Source organism: Epinephelus moara, chromosome 11 (assembly GCF_006386435.1).
Source record: "Epinephelus moara isolate mb chromosome 11, YSFRI_EMoa_1.0, whole genome shotgun sequence".
Lineage (NCBI taxonomy): Eukaryota > Metazoa > Chordata > Actinopteri > Perciformes > Serranidae > Epinephelus > Epinephelus moara.
Genome location: NC_065516.1, coordinates 27466678 through 27490153, shown reverse-complemented (window position 1 = coordinate 27490153; position 23476 = coordinate 27466678). Strand labels below are relative to the sequence as shown.

At 42.1% G+C, this 23476-nt stretch overlaps 1 protein-coding gene across 2 annotated transcripts in view; it reads right to left on the bottom strand.

Moving 5' to 3' along the window:
• The window catches only part of LOC126397901 (matrix metalloproteinase-16-like), a 93568-nt gene extending 70622 nt beyond the window's left edge, over positions 1-22946 (bottom strand). Inside the window, exons 1-4 of one of the 2 annotated variants that reach the window (XM_050056950.1) lie at positions 22412-22946; positions 3026-3174; positions 1137-1151; positions 631-753 (exon numbers count right to left, since the gene is read on the bottom strand). In XM_050056950.1, coding sequence (XP_049912907.1) covers positions 631-753; positions 1137-1151; positions 3026-3174; positions 22412-22534 — 410 coding nt within the window. In that variant the 5' untranslated portion in view covers positions 22535-22946. The remainder of the gene's footprint in view (positions 1-630; positions 754-1136; positions 1152-3025; positions 3175-22411) is intronic. The other variant, XM_050056951.1, reaches the window with a different exon arrangement.
• Between the last annotated feature and the right edge of the window lie 530 nt (positions 22947-23476).

The window sequence follows — 23476 nt, the reverse complement described above, 5'->3', positions numbered from 1 at the left end:
GGGATGGTTATGGGTATTGGAGGGAAACTGGATCATTAGAAAATGCTGTAATGACACTGCCCTTAATGGGGATGCATGATATATATTGGGCTGATAATGGGACATTTTTATAATTATGCATTATTCCGATAATTAAAATCATAGCCGATAAATTGTGCCAATAATACGAAGCCAGACTGCTTTAATTGATTTAGCAAGGGCAGCATCTGCACGCCCGACACAGTGGGTGGCGACACATGTACTTTTAAACTTTGCTTGCGAGCCGGCACTAAACACAGAGAAGAACAACAACTGCAGTCGCTGTCAGGAGGGCAAAACATGTCACGGTATGGACGTCTTTCACAGGTCCAGAGGAAGACAACAGGATTGCGCCGAGGGTCTGATCTACGACCGTTGAACAGGTTAGACACAGCGCTGAAGGACCGCCTCCAGAGTGTTAGCCTGAGCTAATTAGCAGCAGCGGCTAACATCCAACACCGAGCTTCTAAAAGGCTCGACTCTGTTGTTAAACTTATTAATAACTGCTTACCATTGTGATGTTACAGTTAATCCACATCGGCGCATCACTAGCCCTTCTACCAAGATAACAAACCTGGCCAACATAATCTTGACAAATTCAAAACCACCCACCTGTATGTGATATGTTTGTGTTGCCACTTCTGTCCTGTGAGGGCGTACCGCCGTTTCCTGACACTGAATCTGGATGCACCTCCTATCTGGTCAGGAACTCCACATCTGGGCTTCTTCATCCACCTACAGGACAGACGAGAGGAGGCCACTGATCAACACTGAGGATACATCGGTCATACTGCTGTGGGTGCATGTTTCTTATGAAGTGATGAACAATGAAAAGAACCAATTCAGATGTTCAATTCAATGTAGCTCTTTACATTTAGGAACAGAAGTAGACGTTACTGATGAGTCTGCAATGATTCATATCAAGCTCTCTGTGCATTTGTATGAAGAAGCAATTCTAACAGCACAGAGATTCTGCAGGAGATGGATGACACACACAGGAAACACATACATGATAATGCATGAACACATGAAGCTATTTCAGAATCTAAACACAGCACATGCAATTTGTGTACCAAAGTACACATTCCCTTATGAATTACACACAAAAGACGCCTCACCTTATCGTGTTATCGCTGCTTCCACAGAGAGCAGCAGAGGAGGAAGAGAGAGAGACACAGGCATGTTGTTAGCTTATCACATTTCTCTCGGTTTCAGCCCAGAGGTTGGACAGCTGTTAGTCTGCATTCACACCGCTGGCCACCACATTGCCACGTTACAGTTCAGTGGCCAATTTGAGCGCACTGCTATTTGTAGCACGGATGGCATTTCAGTGTTGGTGGGGACAAATGTCAGTGAACACTGGTTTTAGTGATATGCAGGTAAAAGGATACTGGTTCGGGCCCAGGGGTTAAAACTGGGGTTTTAAAACACAAACATATATATTAGATACGATTTATTCCTAATATTCTCACATAACTAATATCACTTTGATCCCACTGCAAAGCATGATTTGATAATACCTCTTATATAAGCCTCAGGGGGGTTTACCCTCCCCTGTATGCACAAAATCAGAAACACTCCTCTTGTCACTGTAGTTACGGATAAGTGAGTTCTTCTTTAAACCGTCACCATCCTTTTGTGCAGCGTTCAGGTTTGACTCATCGTACGAGGAGCAACTGAACGCTGTCCCTGCTCTCTCCTGTCTTCCGCTGAGTATTAATACTTTGGCATTTTGCAGCCTTTGATCTGACAACAGAGGTGTACTCTCTGTAAAAGGCCCCTTTGATCAAATTAAAACGCCCCACTTAATCCATGTTAGGGTTACTCAGTGTCTGGCAAAACGACTCTGGGTGCCTTCAGAATGCAAAATGGGATAAATGAGAGACTCATCCACCACTTGTCCCCTATTTCAAAGATGTCTACACCAAATAAGTCCTAACATTCAAAAACAGTCAATGACAGTAGCCTAGATTTGAGGTTACTGCATGTTTTACCTCCTGGCTGTTGTAAAATATCTATTTATGCCTGAGTGAAATCTAAATTTCAGCTTGTAGTGTTTATTAGAACATGAAAATCAACACCAACATATTAGGAATAATATCTGAGAATTATGTCTCCCTTTAGGCTGTGCTGGTGTTTCAATAATTCATCTGACCTCAGGCTGTTTGACATGAGGAAATATGGGATAACTTTGAATATTACGATACCACACTCCCCGACGCAGCTCCGTTACACAAGTAATGTAACACAAGTCATCCTTCTTAACCTAGCGTGTTGTTTGTTGTGTGTTGTTTTAGGATTGACCGCCATTTCATCTATGAAGTAAACAAGTCTGTGTGTCTGTCATCATGCAGCGCGCTTGACCCACGCTAAGACATATGAAGACAGAGCGAAGTCTAAAAGAGTAGAGCAGACTGTCACTTGCTCTTTCACTTGTTTGAGCACTGGCCCAGTCAGGCTGCTTTTTACGACCCTGAGCTATTGTGCAGTCTCTATCGTGGGACCCTGCCAAACAGCAAGGGTTCTTCCTAATTAGCCGAAGAGTTAACAGCAAGGTGTGCATCAGACAAAAACAGGGCCAACAGAGAGATCTTGTAGACTGTCGCAATGTGCACAAATGTCGCTAGGCCCCGCCCCTTTGTGATGGTCTGACAAACTGTCAGAGTTAGCGAAGGGTCAATTGACATCACCTTTATCATAAAAGAATGTTTTGTGCAGCTCTAATCACACATTTTATCAGCAATCAGTCATTTAGTAACATGCACACAACAAGCTAATACCAGACATGAACATTTACACTACTAAATTAAACATTGCTTCTTCTTTGTGCAAAAATAGGCTACATGTGCATTAAGACGGAGTCACAGAATAACTATGTCTTCCCTTCTGTTCAAATTTTAATAACTCCCACCCATGTTTCCTTGTCTTTGAAAGAAACTCATCATGTACAGACGTAAGAACTCAAAGTCCCATAATGTTAAAATGTATTTAAAGGAGTGTGACTCACGCTATAGTGTTGCTATCCAGAGACCCTGTAACATTGAGGCCGTAGCGACGCTGCATGGCAGCGATAGCGGACTGCATGACTCGAGCAGAACGCAACACTGACATTCTGGGGTCTGCAGGGGGGAGGTAGCCATACCTCTGGAGCCATGCCTGTGGACAGAAACACACAGAGAGGGAAGGGTGAGCCATTACAGTAAAGAGTTCCCAGCTGTGAATTCATAGTAACATATTTGTTAATGAGAAACACTCTGAATGTAATCAGCTGACTTTCTCCGAATGAATGTAATGCATAATAAAATATTCCTCATTTTATTTGCATCATTTAAATGTCATCAAGATACAACTTAACATGAGAGCTACAGATAGGAGAGAAAGAAAAAGAGCAGCACACAACAGATTCAAAGGCACCTTTTCTGGTTAGGAAAAGGGCACGAGCGGAAAGAGAAATCTCTGTACAAGTTTATAGTGCAGAATGTCATCTGTTATCATGTCATTTGGCTTGTCGGGGAAAGGCTTTGGTGTAATAGAGCTTTCAGTGTGCCTATAAAATCCTGCCAGAGGGAATCACAGCTCAGATCTTTGGACCAGGGAGAAGATGGGGGATCGGCCGGGCTTCCCCACACAAGAGGCTTTAGGGATTTGGATAGTCCCAGCCTCTCTGTATTCTCTCAGTCTTCATCATAAAAATGCTAAACAGGTTCGCCAACTGCTGCATATAGCAACACAGAGCCAACCAACTAATAAAAAGAAAATTCAACCTGTAAAAAAATAAAATAAATTGTACTGTGTGAAGCGTAGAGAAACAACACTAAAACACTGGCCTGGAATCTCAAAGACGCGATGAACCGTCAGGCTGTGTTTCTGCCTCAAACTTTTTTATTCTTTATTCTGCAACACTGTGCTGTGAAACCTGAGCTCCCCTTTTTCTTGTACACAATGTTGTCGAGCTGCTTCAGTCATTCTGGAGGCCTGCTGCCCAGGAAAGCATACACACTGAGAATGAAATTCACTAAACAGGGAGGGATGCATGGTGTGAGAGTGGGTGAGGAGAATGCAATAAAAAGGCAAACCATTATTCAACAATGGAACAAATGTGACTCTACAGCTTCTGTTACAGTGAGTGAGCCTCATGTCAGGCTCCGAGCAGCAACAATGAGCTCTTTAGAAACTCATTGGATGGGCTGTTTGTAGATATTCAGAAAGTGCTGCACACTGGGACAAAAAAGAGACGCCTGTTACAGCAGTACGTGATGGATATCTTTGTGATTTTTGTGATTGCCTACAAGTTAAATCGAGCTTGAGGCCTCGGCTATCATGTAAATGGGGGAAGTTAATGAGTAACATTTCATTTCTGGCGGTGTCTACATAAACTAAAGGGATGCTCTGAACACTGTGTGTATATGCAATGGCAAATGGTTGAGTGCTGATTGTGCAAAGCAGATCCTCATTTTAAATGTAACAGAATATTAAATATAACAATATAGTGTGGGGATTACTGAGATTTTTTTGCGAAGAGTTAGATGAGCAGTTTGATACCACTCTCATATCTGTCGACTGAATATGGAGCTGGAGCCAGTGGATGATTAGCTTAGCTTAGCATAATGACTGTTAGCACGGGGGAAAGACCCCGGCTCATTCAGCAATAAAAGAAATGTGTCTTTCTGAAATTCATGTATTCACTGAGCTGTTAAGAAATATTTTGTGTGTCAGATTATTTCTTGTGCAGATGCAACCTGCAGCAACGCTCATGAAAGCTGGCACAAAAAAAGAGTAGCGTCCAGTGCCCGACCTTGGTTTCCAGGTAGTTAAAGATGCGGCATGTGTACGACCCCTAATTTCCAGGGCTGGTACCTGCGGTTATTCCACAGGCTAGTTGATAACATGTCGGGCAGGAAATCCAAAGTGTGGGATCATTTTGAGAAGCAGAAGGACGAACCCAAGGTGATATGTAAACTCATCTTCATTGGTCGACTACAAACATGACGTATCATCTGAAACATGGAAGTAGCTACATGCCCATTAGCCCACAGCGTCATTAACAGGCGGCTCGCTCAGTGTGTGACGTGCACTTGTAGATAAAATATAGGCCTATATTAATGAAGGTTCATTAGTACGGTTTTGTATTTCTCTGTAATGTAGCACAGTGTTAACAATGTTACTGATACTATTCTTTCTCACACCTTCAACTCAAACCACCAAAATATATCATTTCATAATTAAATTAATATCATTAACATGCGGGCGACTAGTCGACCAATGGCCCTAAATGATGACTACTGGTCGACTATGAAAATTCTTAGTCGGGGGTCCAAGTGGTTTCCAGAATAACTGAAATGCTCACGTGGGCTTTAATTTGTAAACTATGTCTGTATCTGCTGCCATTTCCTTGCTCGTTTCTGATCAGTACTGCCCGTCTGCAACTGTCACCAGAGACAAGAAGGGAACGAGACAGCTCACTCCTTCGCTGCTGCCATCATCAGATTCGGAAAAAACAATGTGTGTAATCCTTTTTTACAACTTGCCTGATGTGAGCTGTTAGATTTACTAGCCCGGCTTGGCATTTCACTTGCCTGGGGTGATCCTTATTGTTGAGCCCTGCTGAATCTTATATCACTACAGCAGATATAACAGAAAGAGCCAAAGATGCAGTAACACATAAATCAAAAGTCTTTCATGCTCCCATTAAAAGGGATAAACAGACAGGGTTGTACAGTATCTGAGCCAGGCTGCATCTTTGTAGTTTATCTGTGCTGTGATTGGCACGCTGAGAAATCCCTGATGCTCTGCCTCCTCACAGCCCAGCCCCTGAGGACTGTAGGTAGGCACATGGACAGATTAACCCTCTGAGGGAATGACATCATGCCCAGCTCCTCCTTAAAATGTTATGCATGTGTCATGGGTCACATTTATTTACATCTCCTTATATGTCATTTTTCCTCCGCTCTTCTTTCTTTAATTGTCCGTCTTTCTCTGCTCAGGTCTGTTTCATGGATTTCCCACTGCCTCTCTTTCCCCCGTCGCCCTCAGTGAGTGGGTGCTAACATTATGATGTATGTCATGTTCTCTTACACTCTGAGTACACCTCTGGGGGAGAGAGGTGCATGGGTGAGATTTCCATTCTGCTGCTCAGGTACTGAAACCGCAGCTCCATAATCTGACACACACGTGCACACATACATGCACAAGCTTAGACGGAGACACTATACACTTTCATGAAACACTTCTCTCACAAGAGATCTGACACACGCTAAAGCCCGTCAACAGCCATGAAAGACACAACAGTATTCGGTGGGTCGGACAATACGACAGCCACACACGCTGCACATACATGTTCATCAGCAAATCTCTCTCCAAAACGCACTCATATATTGGTGGAGAAATTTGGTTTGAGGTAAAAAAAATAAATACAAAACTAAAAGTAAGTTTTTGAAAGCTTAAACCATGATTCAGGTTTGAAAAGCACAAATAATTGATCGACCCTCCGCTACACTCTGCCAAGTCTGGTTTGTTTTGAGCGGCTTTTTCTCCCTGTGTTTCAGATCTCTCCCCTGTTAAAATAGTATCACAGACACCAGCAGGCAAGGCTCAAAGGGCATGTTTTAATCTCTGAAGAAGTGAGCTGGAGCCCAGAAAGGCATGCACACAAACTTAAATTAAATCTCTGTAACACGGCAAACATTACGAGCGTGGCACAGTTATTGCAGACATTTAGATCTTGCTTTTAATCCTTCAGATCTTATTTTTAACTTTCAAAATCAAGTTGAAACTTTCAGAACTCTTGTTTATCCCTCCAAATCTTCAATTTTATAAGTGTAAATCTGATTATGCCTCCAGCAACATGTGCATTACATATTCACACTCATTTACAAGCATGCTTAAGCATCTGTAAGAGCCTGACTTGTTCTCTCCTGCTCTTTGCGTGCATCTTCTCTCCGTCATGTCACCCTCTAGTCCCTTTTCCTCCTAATGTCTACTCTCCCTTCTCTTGTCCTGTAATCATCTCTGTCCCTCCCTCACATCTCCTCTCTGACATTGGACAGTTCTTTATTGTAACCACGACTGGCTCTGTCCTGTAACCACTGCCCCCGTGAATTCCCCGCTGCTTCTGGGGTGAAAGACGGGGAAAAAAAAGACGCTGATGAAAAAGCACACAGTTTAGACGTGGCACTGCATATTTAGCTTAACAAAGTCCAAACACTGTGAGGCTGTTTTGCTCCTGCAGTCTCAGAATACTGCACAACTGGTACATTGCACCTGCTTTGAAAACACTATAGGACCACATTTTCAGTACAGAAACCGTCTATTCATTTCAAAGGAATTTGCATTTACATTAACATTTTTATGTCAACATAAATGTGTGTACATATACACTTCTTAGATATATTGAAACCCTGCTCAGAACATAAAGAAGCGCGTATGAAATGCATGTGCAGTGTGAGCTACACGGCTATTATTCAAATGAGAAGCTGCAACGAAAACAAGACGGTGAGTTGGTTTTTTTTTTCAGGAGGTGTTGGCAGTATGTATTAAGTGAGGCGGTGTGATGTGTTTGGGCTCTCAGACAATGCAGCCATTATCAGATACAGAGATGTATTAGAAAAGAGGCGACGGGGAAAGAGAAAGCTGAGGCTGCTGTTAGATATGTCTGTCACTCACACATTGACAGGATATTGGACTCTGTGTGTGTGTGTGTGTGTGTGTGTGTGTGTGTGTCTGCATGGAGGAGGTGAGTGAGGTTGGGGGTTGGGGGGGTTGTTCAGAGAATGAGATGGAGAGACACAGGCAGGATATGGAGGGTGTAGCTATCACACTGGTTCTTTTTATACAGGGAAACTGCGAGACAGCACTATAAATGAACACAGCAGAAAAACACAGACTGATACAGAATTACAAACGAGTGTTTCACAAACTTCGACGGTACATGATTACACGCTGAAAGGAGTGTTTCAATGTTTTAGTGCTGCACTACAATAAAGTTAGGGTACTTCTTTAGTCTAACTTTTAGTCTCTGGTATATATCAGGCTCCAAAAATGCCATATACCACATTTCGCAACCAATGGCATATTTCTGTTACGCCTCTCACCTCCGGTTTGCAACGCTGGCTTTCTATTATTAATTTGTTGCCTCCAAGCAGAGATAACCCAGAAGACATCACTACGACATCATTCAGGCTGTGCTCATGCACCGTTCGTAGGTATACCTACAAAAAGTAACGCACCAGAATTCATACTTAACCTTAGTAATCTCGAGTAATTTGTGTATCTGGAAAGCTATGATCGCGTGACCAATGCGCTGATGCGAGCAAAGGTGGAAGTAGTATAGTGGTGCAGGAATGAGTCCCTAACCAGGAAATGAGTTAGCATTTTAGCACTCCCAGTTACCTTGTCTTGAAGTCAAATGTTTTTTTTGAATGGGTTTTTTGTTAGATGCCTGAAATAAGGTCTGTCGTAACAAAAGGTCAAAAGACTTAATACCTCACTTAATACCTCACTTGTGACTTTCAAAGCCTTTAGGTGTCTTAAAAAGGCGGCTGCAAACAAGTGGTTAAATGAGACTATAGAACGTCATCATGCTGAACATGGCTTCAGGGCCTTGTTGTGGTGGCAACATTGAAGTCATGGGACTGTGGTGTAGTTCGTTTATAGCCTAACATTAGCTTTTTACCTTTGGGGATTACATTTACACTTTAAAAACCATAAAAGTTGTGTTTATTTGTGAAGATTATTTCGCTGAACCAAACATGTAAGTATCATAAACATGTTTGCCATTGTATCCCATTTGCTTTTGAACAAGGGCAATGCTAACTTCGACATCGGCCAACAAGAAAACGTCAGCCCTGCAGCACTCTGAAAAGTAAAAATTCACATAAAGAAGCAGATTGTGACTTTTCCCCAGAAAGCCAGTGTTCACATCCTGTGAAACCAAGTGAACTTTTAATTGTTTTAAGGGATGTTGTCACCATGTTTCTTTTCCTAAACCTAACCTTCACAACTTAACTTGCTTAAATCTAATCTACGTGACTTTTCATAAAGCACATAACATGACGACGCCCAACCACATTTCTTCTTTCCAAACCTAACCTACATAACTTTACTTGCTTAAACCTAGCCTTTCTAACTGTACCTGCCGAAATCGAACCTACATAAATTTACATTAAGTGGGTAATGTGACGATGCCATTTGTGGGGCGCTAATTCTTTATTTATCACACAAACAGTTGTATGTGCATTTTCGTTAGATATACGAAATGGACTCCATTGGAAATGTCAAAGTTAAGGCTTAGGGAGTATGACAGCTGTTGGAGATGCAGCAAAGAAGGGGGCACAATGGTCGACATGCTTTATAAATGTGAAATTGTACATGACTCCTGTTCAGCTATTGTCAAATGTCAAATATACTGGAAACAGACTTCACTGACCGTCCAGGATTATGCATATTGGGCATTTTACCAATGGAGGCTAACTTGACTTCACAAGTGTGTTCTTGGGTGAAGCTAGCCCTTGTCACGGGAAGCAGGATAGTCCTGAGACATTTGAAAAAGCAATTAAAAGTTTAATCACAAAAAAAGACTTGACAAAGTCTCTGTCACTTTGGATAAGTTGCAGTTTCAGTTCAGACAGCTGCTGTAGACCTAACTTTAAGCAACTACTCTTGTTTAGTCAAATATTCTACATCTCTGCAACGCTGCTCGGTTCTCTTCAAAGCCCGAAGCTTTTAACTTTAACTTTTGCATTTCCTTACAAACTTGTCTTTCCTCAGTTCATCGGTCACATAGAAAGCCTTAAACTTTCATGGTCAAACTGACACAAACGTTGCCACAGTTGCACTTTCATAATCAAGCTACACACCCTCAAGTTTCAAAGACGAGCATAAGCTCAAGGCTCAAATCTATTAATACTGCATACACTTTCAAAGATTGAATCCACGTCTTTGATCTTTGATTCCATCATCATGCCGAAGCTTATAGATTATGTCTTGACTCAAACTTTATTAGTATTTCATGAGTTCTTTGGGAAGAGGCAAAAAATAGAGGGACATTGAATTAATTTGTTTTCGGGTCTTGTCGAACATTTAGGGACACAGCTAAAAGAACAACACAGCAGATATTTACCGCTGCCTACAATACAACAATTAACTGACTGCTAAGTGTTTCACTATTTCCAGGATGGTGACCCAACTTCTTATAATCCTAGAAAAAGAAGAGATCCTTAAAATGCTGCTGAATCATTACCAAGCTCTTCGCGTTTGTCCTACGTTCTACTCTCCTATCTGTCCTTATCTCTGTCTGTTTTCTGTATTTACCCTCCCTCTTCTCTTCATCATTGATTCACTGTCTCTCTTCATTATGCATGGTTCCCAGTGTTCTACCGATGTAAGGATTCCTGAGAGCAGGAAGCTCCAGCTCAACAGTCCTCCTTATTCAATAAGACAGAAATTCCTCCTCATCCAAATGGATAACGAGGGAGCTTGTAAGAACACTCAGTACGGTTCAATAGAGCTGCAGTTTAGAGCGCTTGTTGGCTGTAATAATAATGATTTAGAGTGGTAACCAGACTCTATCTAGTGCTGCCAAAGTTCTTGCCCATCTGGAATCGACAAACTGTCTTAAACCAAACCTAAGAATTATAAACACTGCACACTGGCTGATTGGGAACTCAACTGTCAACCAGTGGGATCTCTTTTCCTGCATCTCATCAAAGAAAGAAATTCTTGGACAGCAGAGGACATTTAGTTCCCCAGATCCACTCTGAACCAATCCAAAAGCATCCAATCAAGTTGCAGGAGAGAATTATGAACAACTAATGTTACATTACTGAGCGGCTGTTGGAAAAAATGGTACCAAAGATAATTTCATTTGTGTAGAGAAAGAACAGGTGGTCAAGAAAGAAATGATGTCAAAAACTACAAACAGAGACGGAACAACTTCCATTACATTACATTTGGTAAAGAGCATTTTAGGACATGTTTAGGACTCATGACTCAAAGTTTAGGACTTGGGACTTGTCCATCTTGATTTGGGACTTGAGTGCAAAGACTTGAGAATTACTGTTACTGTTACTTGCAGAACAATGACTTGGTCCCACCTCTGTCAAAAAGGAGTTTTAAAGAAATAGCTCTACATTTTGGGAAATATGTTTATTCTTGCCAAGAGTTAGATAAGAGAAGATCTGAATCTCTCAAAGAGAACAAAGAAAGGGCAGCTAGAAACTGGATGGCATGTAGTTTACGAGTGCAAATGTAGCTATCTTGATATCAGATAAAAATGTTTGAGGTTTAACAAACCAGAAATCATTTTTGGTGTGTTTGTTTGATCCATTCACCCCGACTCTCACCCACATCATGAGGCAACTGAATCAAACCAGCCAAGTGTGAAAACGTCATGAAACAAAAATAAGTCTCTCATGTGTAATCGAATAATTATGCTGTTAGAAAAATAGCGAGCCTTCCAGAAAGAGTGGCGTGCTATAATGAGGTTAAACTTCTCCAGAAATCAAGGCACTCTTGAAGTGGAAAGATAAGGAGTCCACCAGCATGCCCAGATGAAGGCTAAAGTGACTTAAATGCTTCAGTGCCTATTTTTGGGTTCTCCACACTTGATTTCACTCCTCTTTGATGTAGATTTCTCTCATGCTTCTGATGGGAGAGGAGCCCGACCTCACCTCCCTCCTCTACACACTCCTTCACACAGTGCATTTCATTTTCACCTTTGTCACACTGAGAAAAAAACAGCTTGTGGTTTAAAATCTTGGCCCTCGTAGCTATCCTGAAAGGACACTTCAGTGCATTTATACAGCCATATCTATGAAAATGCACTAGGCTATTATCCAGCTACATCTCAGCTCCAGCTAAGACCAAACAGTCTCAAACAGAGAGTCTAAACACACAATCAGACTTAGCAAAGTCATTCCAGGTAAACTCCCTATGCTACCAACACGCAGACACCACGCATCAGGAAAGAGAGTGACTCAGAGGCCTTGTCCTCATCCACATGCCTCACACAAGCACTGAACTGAGCTGAACGCGGAGCATTCATGTCCTCGGACCACCTTTCAACCACCTGGCTCGGCCTGTTACCTGACGAGCAGAAGGCGGGCCAATTAGCCGATGGGTGCAATCATAAGGCCAACCTGCGAGACGATGGAATCAATCTATTATGGATGAGACGTGCCTCAGGAAGCCCGGTTGGCATGGCAACGTGCTGACGGCGTGCGGTGGCTGCTGATGTTGACGTTTGTGACTGATCAGCTGACAGGACGGGAGCTTGGCCCCCTCAGGTTACAGGCACAGCATGCGACTCGTGCCAGAGATCACATGGTCATTAATTGTTTATGGTGGGTTGTGGACGTGGCAGCTCAGCTTCAGTTTGACCTTTGACATTAACGTGACTTTAAAGGGGAGCCATTATGCTTTTCCTTAATTTCTGTTATGTATATAATGGTACAGTTTGGGAAGGTTCTATCCAACGTGGCCAACGTTTCAAATGATGAGGTAAACGCATTCAAAAGTATTCTCAGTGAGGACAAAGCTCAGGCTTCACACTGTTCTGAACACTCAACATTTTTCTCTATTTTAGAGAAAAACGTCAGCAGGTGATGGATTTCTTTATATGGTTTCTACTTCAGTCAAGCAACTGCAAGTGTTTACATTACGTAGCCTGTACTACTACATGAGGACATGCTAACGTCAGGGAAACATTGCTAATGTTGTTAATTTCGAATCACAAACTGTTAGGCCTGGGCACTTCTCAGACACTGTTAGTGAGTTACAGCTCAGAGGAAACTCATTCAGCGGCTCCTCTGGCAGCAGCACAGCGTGTCTCCCTCTCCTCTCTCGACATGCGCACACGAGAGTTGGTGTTATCAAGTGATTTTGTCATAAACCTTTGGTAATGTAAACCTATGTGACGCTCATGGCTCGACAAATACCCTTAAATATTGTGATATTATTTTAGGGTCATATTGCCCACCCCTAGCGTCCACACAGAAGCTATGTCAACTATTTCATAAAGTCTATGGTGTAAACCTGAAAGCAAGCATAATAGGTCCCCTTTAAAAACGGTGAAAAATTTAATGAGAAGTCATATACAGTATAAAAAAAGTAATGTCAAGAGAGGGATCAAGTGATTAAGGTTTATAAAATGACCACTGCTTTAATTTGTTAGTACCAGGCTTTTCTTTGGTCTCTAACTCAAATCCTTATTTGCAAAAAGCCACCATTAATTGGACTTTGGGAACTGGCATGCCTGCAAGTCCTTTAATTCACTTAAATTAAAGTCCATACGTCAGTTTTTGTGACAGTACTGTGAATCACACGTTATTTCCCAGGTTTTTCCACAGTCCTATGATACACACTGCAATATTGGAGGTAATTAGGCTCAAACTGTTCTATAAAATCTCAGAATTATTCTTGTGATCAGAGCAGGTTTGTCACAGACCTTCAATGAACTACTCAGAGAGTGGAGTGTGTTTACAAGTCTGTGCTACTCAGAGAAGGTTTATAGGCAGAATGAGACAGAGAACATAAACTGTACCTCGTATATATAACAGTAGGACTCACCTTGAGTACACACACTGTTCCTGCATGTTTATAAGAGTTTGTACATATGTGCAGTATGCATCAGTGACATTAGAAACCCCATCATAAATCTAGTTTATAGTTTAACTGTTTCAGCCTCTTTTATCTAAAAGTCAGTCAAACACAGAGGTAACGTACTGCAAACAAATCCAGTGTGGGATCATTTTGAGAAGGTGAAGGACAAACCCAAGGTGACATGTAAACTCATCTTCATTGGTCGACTACAAACATGACGTATCATCTGAAACATGGAAGTAGCTACATGCCCATTAGCCCACAGCGTCATTAACAGGCGGCTCGCTCAGTGTGTGACGTGCACTTGTAGATAAAATATAGGCCTATATTAATGAAGGTTCATTAGTACGGTTTTGTATTTCTCTGTAATGTAGCACAGTGTTAACAATGTTACTGATACTATTCTTTCTCACACCTTCAACTCAAACCACCACAATATATCATTTAATCATTAAATTAATATCGTAAACATGCTGGCAACTAGTCGACTAATGGCCCTAAATGACGACTATTGGTTGACCCTAGCCCTAGTATAATCAGACAACCAGTAAGTGCATGCTATTTTATATCTTGTCTCTATATATACACCTTTCATATTCAGAAGATCCATCTGTCAAAACAGAGAATGGTACCTCCACACTCTAGGATAACGTTTCACATTAATTTAGCAGACATGGCGCTCAAATTATGAGCCATACGCCACTCAATGCAATTTCACAAACTTAAGGTGACATAGGTGTGTCACTTTGTGTGACAGCTAAAGTGCTGGCAGGACAGAAACCCTGCCTTAGAACTGCCTGTAGGCTGCAAAATGTCAATAAGTTCCTCCGCTATGACCGAGCTCCTGTCAGCACTTGCCTCAGAGCCCTCCTGGTTTTCAGTCTACTCATCTCATCAGTGAATGATTTACACTCAGGGATGCTGAGTGAATACAATTAGCTCCCTGCTAGGACAGAAAATCAGCAGTGGAAGACCTTGCCCCAAGTCCTTTATTATGCCACAAATATCAGGTCTGCCAATTATTAAAAAGTTAAGAAAGTTGAAATCACATTTTGGAGTCATTCCAGCCCTGATATTCACTGGGGTTTATAAAAATGTTCCTGTATGTTTTTTGTGTGAGAAACAGATCCATGTTCGGGGATTACAGTGGATAAAAACAAAGAATGAGGAGGAATCATGCCTCAACTATCACATGCATCACAAATATCACTCCCCCAAAATGTTTATATTACTTTTTCTCAAAATGACATCACCTCTCTCTATAGTAGAGATATTATATTACAAACTCAAGTGAGTGTGCCGTGCAGCTAGGCATTGATCTGTCCGATTGGCTGATGGTATAAAGGTGGATCTATCTGTTCAGTCACAGAGTCAGGTCAGAGCAGCTGGGAGTGACCGGAGCTCTGGGAACAGGTGACTCGTGGGAACACAATCCCGGCCTCCTGGGAAAGCCTGCCGCCTCTGACCACCCTGAATTATTCATCGGTTACACGCAGAACCACTGGCAAGTGTGCCAGGGTCGTCAAGGCAACCACAGCCTTCCTGCCCACACCAGTAACCACAAACCCACACACATAATTTCACTGCTGCACTTGTATTCGTACTGTAAAATTTACATTTGCAAAAGACTCCGCATGACTTTTAATGATAGCGAAACTATCATCTGCACCTCATGACCCCGATGCAATGTGATTACTGCAGAGGTTGAACAGGGCATTGCTTCATATTTAGCCCCGGGCGCTTACACACACATACACACACTCGAAAAATACTTAATGCACACCGTGTTCACCATCTCCATGGCCCCATTAGGACAAAATGTCACAAAAATGTCACCCTAAAATGTCACAGTCTGATCATACATACTGATCAGAACAGTGTCTTTTCTAGTGGATAATCTTTTGGGGGTTTTCCAAAGCATTTTGATGACTTAAGATGTTGGAAATGAGAAAAAGACATCCCTGGATTATGACATCTGACACCAGCTAATATCTTATAAACTCACTCTGCGGAGAGATCTCAATCCTAAACGATCAAACGTCCACACAGCTGATTGATTACTGCTGCAATCACATATTCAAACATGCTGGTATAAGATTACATCACTGCACACAGAAACAGATTGCAACAGTTGCCATGACTCACAAAATTGTGCAGTGTAAAAAAAAAATTACCCCCACACACACACATTTCCCCAAGCGTTTCTGTCAACAGCTTAATTGACAGCCTTACATGTGATGCCCCATTGGCATCTTCTAATGTTGCAGTTGTCAGTCACATTAAAGATTTAACAGCTCAGTAAGCTGTGACCAAAGATACATCTCAGAGAGAGAGAAAGACTGAGTGTTGCAACACAGGGAGAAAGACTGGGAACAACACACAACAATAACAAGTGGCTGCTGAGGAAAATCAGGCGAGTGTGTGTGTGTCTGCGTCTGTGTGTGTGCGATTATGAATCATTTAGGTCAGTGCAGGTGTTGTGTATTCTCTAGGATTGGGTGAACAGACTGACACAGACACCCCAGTGGCTCCGAAATCTGCTCTCTTACCAAAGCCAAATGACGTCAAGAATACTGCTGTGTGTTTGTGTACTTGCGATCTGTGTGATTGCCCAGTGAAACGAGGGTGAAGCACACAAGTATAAATACACTCATAAGCGCCCCTGCGTGCACCCAGACACAGAAGGTAAGCCCATACATACAGAGTGTACTGTATGTAGGAGGGAAATATGGCTGCACAGAAACAGCTACGATTTCAATATGTATTTTGTTAAAGATGAGGATGAAAACTGTTACGAAAACAAAGGAGAAACTGACTATTTAATGCAAATAAAAGCCTAAAGACTATCACTGCCTGATGACACACAAAAGCGCTAAATGTCGGAAGTGACGCATTTTTAATTTGAGGCTATTTTAGACAATTGTGTAGAGCAGAGTGGTTTATTAGGGTGCTTTCACACCTGCCCTGTTTGGTTTGGTTCAATCGAATTCAAGTTCGCCCCCTAAGTGCGGTTCGTTTGGGCAGGTGTGAACACAGCAATCACACTCAGGTGCGCACCAAAACACAGCAATCACACTCAGGTGCGCACCAAAACAACCGGACTGAGACCTTCTTGAAGAGGTGGTCTCGGTGTGTACTGTTCTTCAATGTTTTGTTTACTTCCTGGATTTTTCCCACATTGAAATTCTGACCAATCAAGAGCAGCTTTCTCACACAAACAAATGTAAATGCTGCCGTGAGAATACAAACCAACTCTATACAACTTTGTGACAAAATCAGACCAAAGGAGACAACTCTAGGTCTGAAAGCACACACACAAAAATGGGGACGGTAAGGAACAGGTCCACTGGTAACATCCACAACTTTTCACATTGTAAACAGAAAAAAAGCTACCAAAATGAAGTAAACTGTACCAGACTGCTTGGTGGAAACAGGCCATACACACACACACACACACACACACAGCTAAAAATGAACACATGCACACACAGCGAGGAGTGAAAACAAAAATCCGTGGAAGTGAGAGAACAACCACAACTGTTGACACACACACATTTACATTCACACCAGTTGCTTCCCATTATTCAGATGCCACTCAGAGGCTGAGCCTGCCGACTGGTAACATGAGTTGTGACAGGAATGAAGCTCTACCGTTCTCCACATAGTGACAACAGCACTAAGTAGTTTGCATCGGGCTGGACTGGGCTTGGAGTGAGCGTAGTGCTGAAAACAGCTACTGCACTGATGTGAGGGCATGTGGCTCAGAGTTTGGCAGTAGGGCTGGGCAATATGGCTGAAATCATTAACATATTATTAATAAGAAGAGTTTACTATGTTGATATAGAGTATATCATCATATAGGAGATAATATTTGTGTTATACATTACACCAGACCAAACTCTTCACACATGTAAAACAAACTTTTATAAACTAATTATGTTTGGTTGGTTGGTCAATATGGTATGATATCATCACGATACTTAGGTCACGATATGATATTATTGCGATATGCTGAGTATTGTGATAACAATATATCGCGATTTATTACATTTTTTCCAACTGCAAACTATTTCCCCTGCAGGAAAATGTTGTCAACATCAGTTTTACCTCATAAAAATTTTCAGCCTGTTCATCGACTTTAATCATTTTTATTGCAGCTAAATGTGACACAGCGTGACGAACATCGTCATAAAACCTGTCAGAAATGCTGCATACACCTGACAAACTCAACTGTGGGCAGATTTAACGCCCTCTGCAAGGCCAGATTAAGAATTTGGGTACGGCTGTGTCGTTAAAAAACATCGGGGTGGAGTCACACACCTGTGTTCTAGTGTTTTTAGCGTGTGACAAGGCTATATAGACGCAGAAGTTTGCACATGAAGTAGGTGATGGACTGTGTTATTTTCTAAGCTCTCTCAGAGTTGGACGGCAGTTATATCGAGCTAAGTGTTGGTTGATTTTTCAGCTGAGCGGGTTTAGCGTTAGCTTGGCCAACAGCAGCTCACGCTATCTCCGAAAGATGGTGCGTGAGGTGAGCCCTCATGGTTATAGTATTCCTGGAGTATTCTCATATGACACTGCTTGCAAATCACGTGTCATATCCAAGTCCATCTTTCCTGTCGTGTTCAAAAATCCAAAATAAGTCCAAACGTTTGATTTTAAAGCCAACAGCGCATTTCTGATTTCTTTCTCCTGTGCTTCCATCTTTGTTTTGATGAACTTCCTGCCAAATGCTGCTGACTGAGACCTCTGCTGACCTCACCAGGAAAAAAAACACTTGAAAAAGCAACTGAAATTGTCGGTGATCGTATTGGTTATTGGCCATGAGAAGCAGGTAATTATCAGTAAGGGTTAGGGTTAGGGTTATCAGTAATTATCATCGGTGCATCCCTAGATTTTGGCATGGTCTATATTTTATAATCAGAACTCTGTCTGTATCCATTTCATAGTTATGGCTAAAAAACAATAACTGACAAATGTTGGATCACAACCCAAATCTAATCAATTTGTTTCTGACACGAGGTCTGTCCGCCACATTTCATGGAAATCTGATCTTAGATTTCTGAGATACCTCTGTGACAGAGAGACAAACAGAGGGAACAGATAACATCTTTGGTGGAGTTAATGATTACAGCTGACAGTCAGTCGGCGGAGTCTAGCCAAACCAGCTCTTATTAATTCATTCATCCATCTGAGACAGGATGTGTTAACAGATGGGAGTACACCGGAGCAACTTTGCGCTCTCTTTGTTGTACAGCAGATTATCTCTGACTAAGCAACTTCGCTTTGTCTCTGGTGAGCGTAGTGGCATGATTCAAACACTTAATGTGACTCAGAGCGAAGCGCTGCACCTGATGCCTCTCTGTGAAATACTGAGTTAAACCAAGGCAACGTGATGCTCATGAGGCTTTGGCACTTCCACGCTGTTGCTGTTGTTGTTGTTGTTGTTGTTGTTGTTGTTGTGTTCCTAGAGAAAGCTACTGTGGTGAGAAAAATCATCCATGAGTCAAAATATCACAAATCCCCGCAGAATGAAAAGAAGGTAGACCACAGAGCACAGAAATAGCTGTGAGTGATACAATGTGGAGTTTATGTAACCAGACTATTTTCTGACAGAGATGGGAACAAAAGCATTTAAGATGAATATATTACAGTTTCTCTGCGATGTTTGCAAATTCTTAAAATGAACATGTTGGTCACAGGGTGAATTCAAAGCTTTAAGATAGCTGCTATCCAATGCAAAGAGTGCACTTGGCCTTTAAACCTGCTGAATATGATGTTGATTATTGAACTGAAAGCCTTAAAGCACCAGAAAGAGTTTAGACACACCGCTTTAGATAAAATGTGAGGATGGTTAAACACAGTTCAGGGTGGCTGTGTGTTTGTGGCGCTGAGCGGAGACGACTCTTATGCAATATTAAGTGAAATCTCATCCTAACTATGAGACAGTGTCAAACAGACAGGAAAAAGAGATTAAAATCCATTATCTCCCTTTTAATTACTCCGCGTTATGTAAAAGCTAATGATAAAAATATCCCAAGATAGCTCGACTGCCTGCGCGGCCCACCTACAGTCCTGCATGTAGCCTTGCAGAGGAAGCATAGCGTTACTTTTTCACATAAAATCAATACGGATTGAAAGAGAAAATAAAACTCACAAGGAGATAAATGAAATTAACTAGTGGCTTTGCCATTGTTCATGACATTGTCTAATTTGCAGAGAAAATTGCTTCTTGAGGAAAAGACAATCGGATAAACAAAAGCCGAGGAGCTTTCAGAATTATTCTAGCACAGACTGGCAGATCTGTAGTGTTAGACTGAAGTGAGGTGTTACGAGTTAGTATTAATTAGTGTTTTATCGCCCGCTGACAGGCTGTACTTTCTGTAAAATGTAATCCAAGGAAAACTCTAAGAAAGGAGAAAATTGGCAATACAGTAAACTCAGCCATGAAGTCTAATCCAGGAAGTCAGCACTAAAGCTGCCGTCCAAAAAGTTTTCCAAGAGACCGCAGTCTGACCGGCAATTACAGGGGAGGGCTTTAGGTGACCTCCCACCTCAAACCGCACCTGTTATTGAGAGGAAATACTCTCTCTTCATTATCACCCTCTGGAACCTGCGGTGAAAGCATGCACACACGCAGTCATAACAAGTCGAGTGGATGGCTCCAATAAAAACCAGTTCAGTAGTGTTTAAAACATCACAGACACACGGAGGGACATCATCAGTCATCCTGCTGGATTGGGCTTTTGAGGCCAGACCTGGCAACACAGTTTACAAAGCACTTACAGCAAGACTACGGTTGAATAATATATCCAATATGAACTCTGTTGCACCGATTTAATTACTCTTACTTAGCCCACTCAGTGTGCATTATGATCTTCGCTGCAGCCACATTTACACCTGAGAACTCCACAGTACACTCTCAATGAGAAACCTTTGGGCAAATTGATGCTGATGCTTAATTCTCTCACCTCTGGGATACTCAAGACGATGATGACTGTTAAATTAGGGGCTATAAATGGCTTGTATTACAGTGAAAAGCCTACTTTATACTAGCCTGTTATACTAACACATACTGTCATTCTCGGAAGCTGAAAACACAGATATGAAACTACTGTAACCACATTTATTCACTGTACTCTCCTGACACATTCAAGACCTTCTATATAACACTTTCAATCTTATATATGCACAATGTTTCTGCTAAAAACAAAGGTTTAGTGTTTCCTGTTTTTAGCCACAGGGCTAAGCGCACAAAAAAGCCAGAGCCTTTTCATTTCGAGTACAAATGGCAGACACAAAAATGGGAAAGTTTCGGAGTGCCTTGACTACAGCACATTCACATGATGACAAAGGAAGGCTTGGAAAAGAAAGGGCAAGACGCAAGGGCCGGGGGAGGATAATAACATGCGAGTCGAGGCAGAGGACGTGGGAGAGCAGAATGTGGAGCCAAGTTAGGAACCTGAAATACATTATGAAATATGGCGACGATAACAATACCAGCCGTCATCGCCGATCGCTCGTGTTTATGTTGTTGATTATGTCTTGAAAGCAAGAAAAAGGCTAAGTGCTATTGCATGGCGTGGGTTTTGACGTGATTGACTAAGAGTGGAGGTTGTGTTGGATATTTCAAGGGTCATTGATCGACTGGGTACAAAAGAACAAACCTTTGTACCTCTCTCTAACTTCTCTCCTCCGTCTGTCATGTGAGCACAGACGTTTTAACTGAATAACCTGTAGCATCTGGACTAAATCTGCTCCCCGTTCCTCCAAAGGGAACAGTGTGGCACGCCAAGCCTGCAAATCATGTGGATATGTGGATGTATGACTTGAATGGCTGTCAGTGGACATGCCAGGATGTTCCTGTGTGGTGTCTCTGTGTGTGTGTGCAGCCAAGTGTGAGACACAGCGAGGGGGTTACACTTTATGATAGCCGTATGCATTCAACAGACAAAAAGACAGACATGCCCTTGGTATAAAAACCCTGGAGGGAAGCTTGTGTTAGTTCTGCAGGCTCATGAAAGAAAGACAGAAAAAAGAATAAACATTGATTCTTTTTAAAAGCTGATTGAGTGTTAAAGTTTATTGGCGTAACACTTGTAGCCTGGAGGCTTTTAACAATCCATTAAGTCGGGATATCAGATCAGAATAAGAGCTCCAGTTGAACAGAAACCTCTCTTTTTCCAGTCAGAATCTCCTCTGGCTGCCAACACTGCTGCCTGTGAACCCATAAGATCTGTTTCAGCTGGATTAAGCCTCAGAGCATGTGCTGCTTTTGTTACGGTGGCTCTATCTGAATGCTTTAAAGTGGAGGGTCTTGTGTGCTGTGTTAAAATTAAGTCACGGACCCTTAAGAAGACAAAGATCTGAGCAGGGAGCCCCAATGAGTTTAAATGACATGAGTATGTAAAGTTTATATGGGAGGATAACAGTGTTAGAGTTGAGTCCTGTGGCTTTTGTCAATTAAATTATATTATAAGGACATTACTTTTGCTCAGTGACACTGCCTCCACTTTGAGAACATGAACAAGCCCAAATAGGGCAATAAATAAAGCTGTGATACAACTTAAACAGCACAAAAAGAAGTGTATAAAGGGACAGGATGAAGAACAACCCAGCTGGGCTCCTCACAAAGACCCTGTTGTTACTGAAACATCAACACTGCCTCAACATTAAACTCAACACTGCTCCTCACATGCATTAGTCTTTAAATATAAGATGATATAATGGCGATAAAAGCTTCTTCTTTGTTCCTTTATTGAGATGCTGTCATGTCAACACATACACCGTTTCTTACCTCCACACTGAACGGCTGCTCCTCTCCGTTCACGGCACATAAAATCCACAGCACCAACTGAAGGCATAACGTCCCCATACAGCAGCTATTAAGACATCTCCTATTGCGGACCAGTAGAACCATAGTGAACCCGCTGCTGTCGCCGTTAGTTACTGGTTAGTTTTATTTACAGTCGGTACAAAGGAGCGGACACCGGGGAGGTAAATCCTACACGTTTAGCAGCAACATTGCTGATGTCTCGGTGTCTCTGTTGCGGTGCCGAAAGCAGAGGAGCGGAGAGAGGAGAGAGGAGAGAGGAGAAACAAGGGGGAGAAGGAGCCGTTTCGTCGACCGCTCGCGCCGCTGCCTTTGCCGCCGTTTCAGTTGGAGGTTATCCCCGGGGAAAGTGTCGCTGTTAGCGCCTGTCAGCAGCCTCCCGGTCCCGCAGTCCCCGGGTCAGTCCTCCGGTGCACCGGCCGTTGTTCCAAGCGGACGCGTCCAGCCCGTTTTCTGCACCGCGCGGCATAGCTGCCCGTTTTCAATCGTGTTTCCCACCGAGTGCGCATGCGCGTGCTGGCACGAGCGCCCCCATCGCCACTGCTCAGCCAAATTCTGCTATAAAAACTAACAGTGCTCAGTCCTGACGGTGTGTGTGTGTGTGTGTGTGTGTGTGTGTGTGTGTGTTTTTCACAAGCTTAGGTAGTGTCTCCTGTCAATCATGGCTGACCTAAATAAATCAATAAAACTTTATTTATATAGCAGTTTTCATACAATAAGAACGCAACACAAAGTGCTTCACACAATAAAAACAAAAACAACACACACACACACACACACACACACACACGTAAATTCAGAGACTGTAATGGTAAGGACTAAAATTAAAAACTGAGGTAATGCTATCATACAGTAAGTGGGGAAACACCAGAGGCAGGATAAAAACTCAATTTTAGATCTGTCAATAAATAAGTAAATAAATAAGTTAAAATAAATAAATAAGTCACGAAATAGAAGAATATGCCAGCTAAAAAATATTTAAAAAATAATAAATAAATACACAATAATCATAAATACGAAATTAAAAAA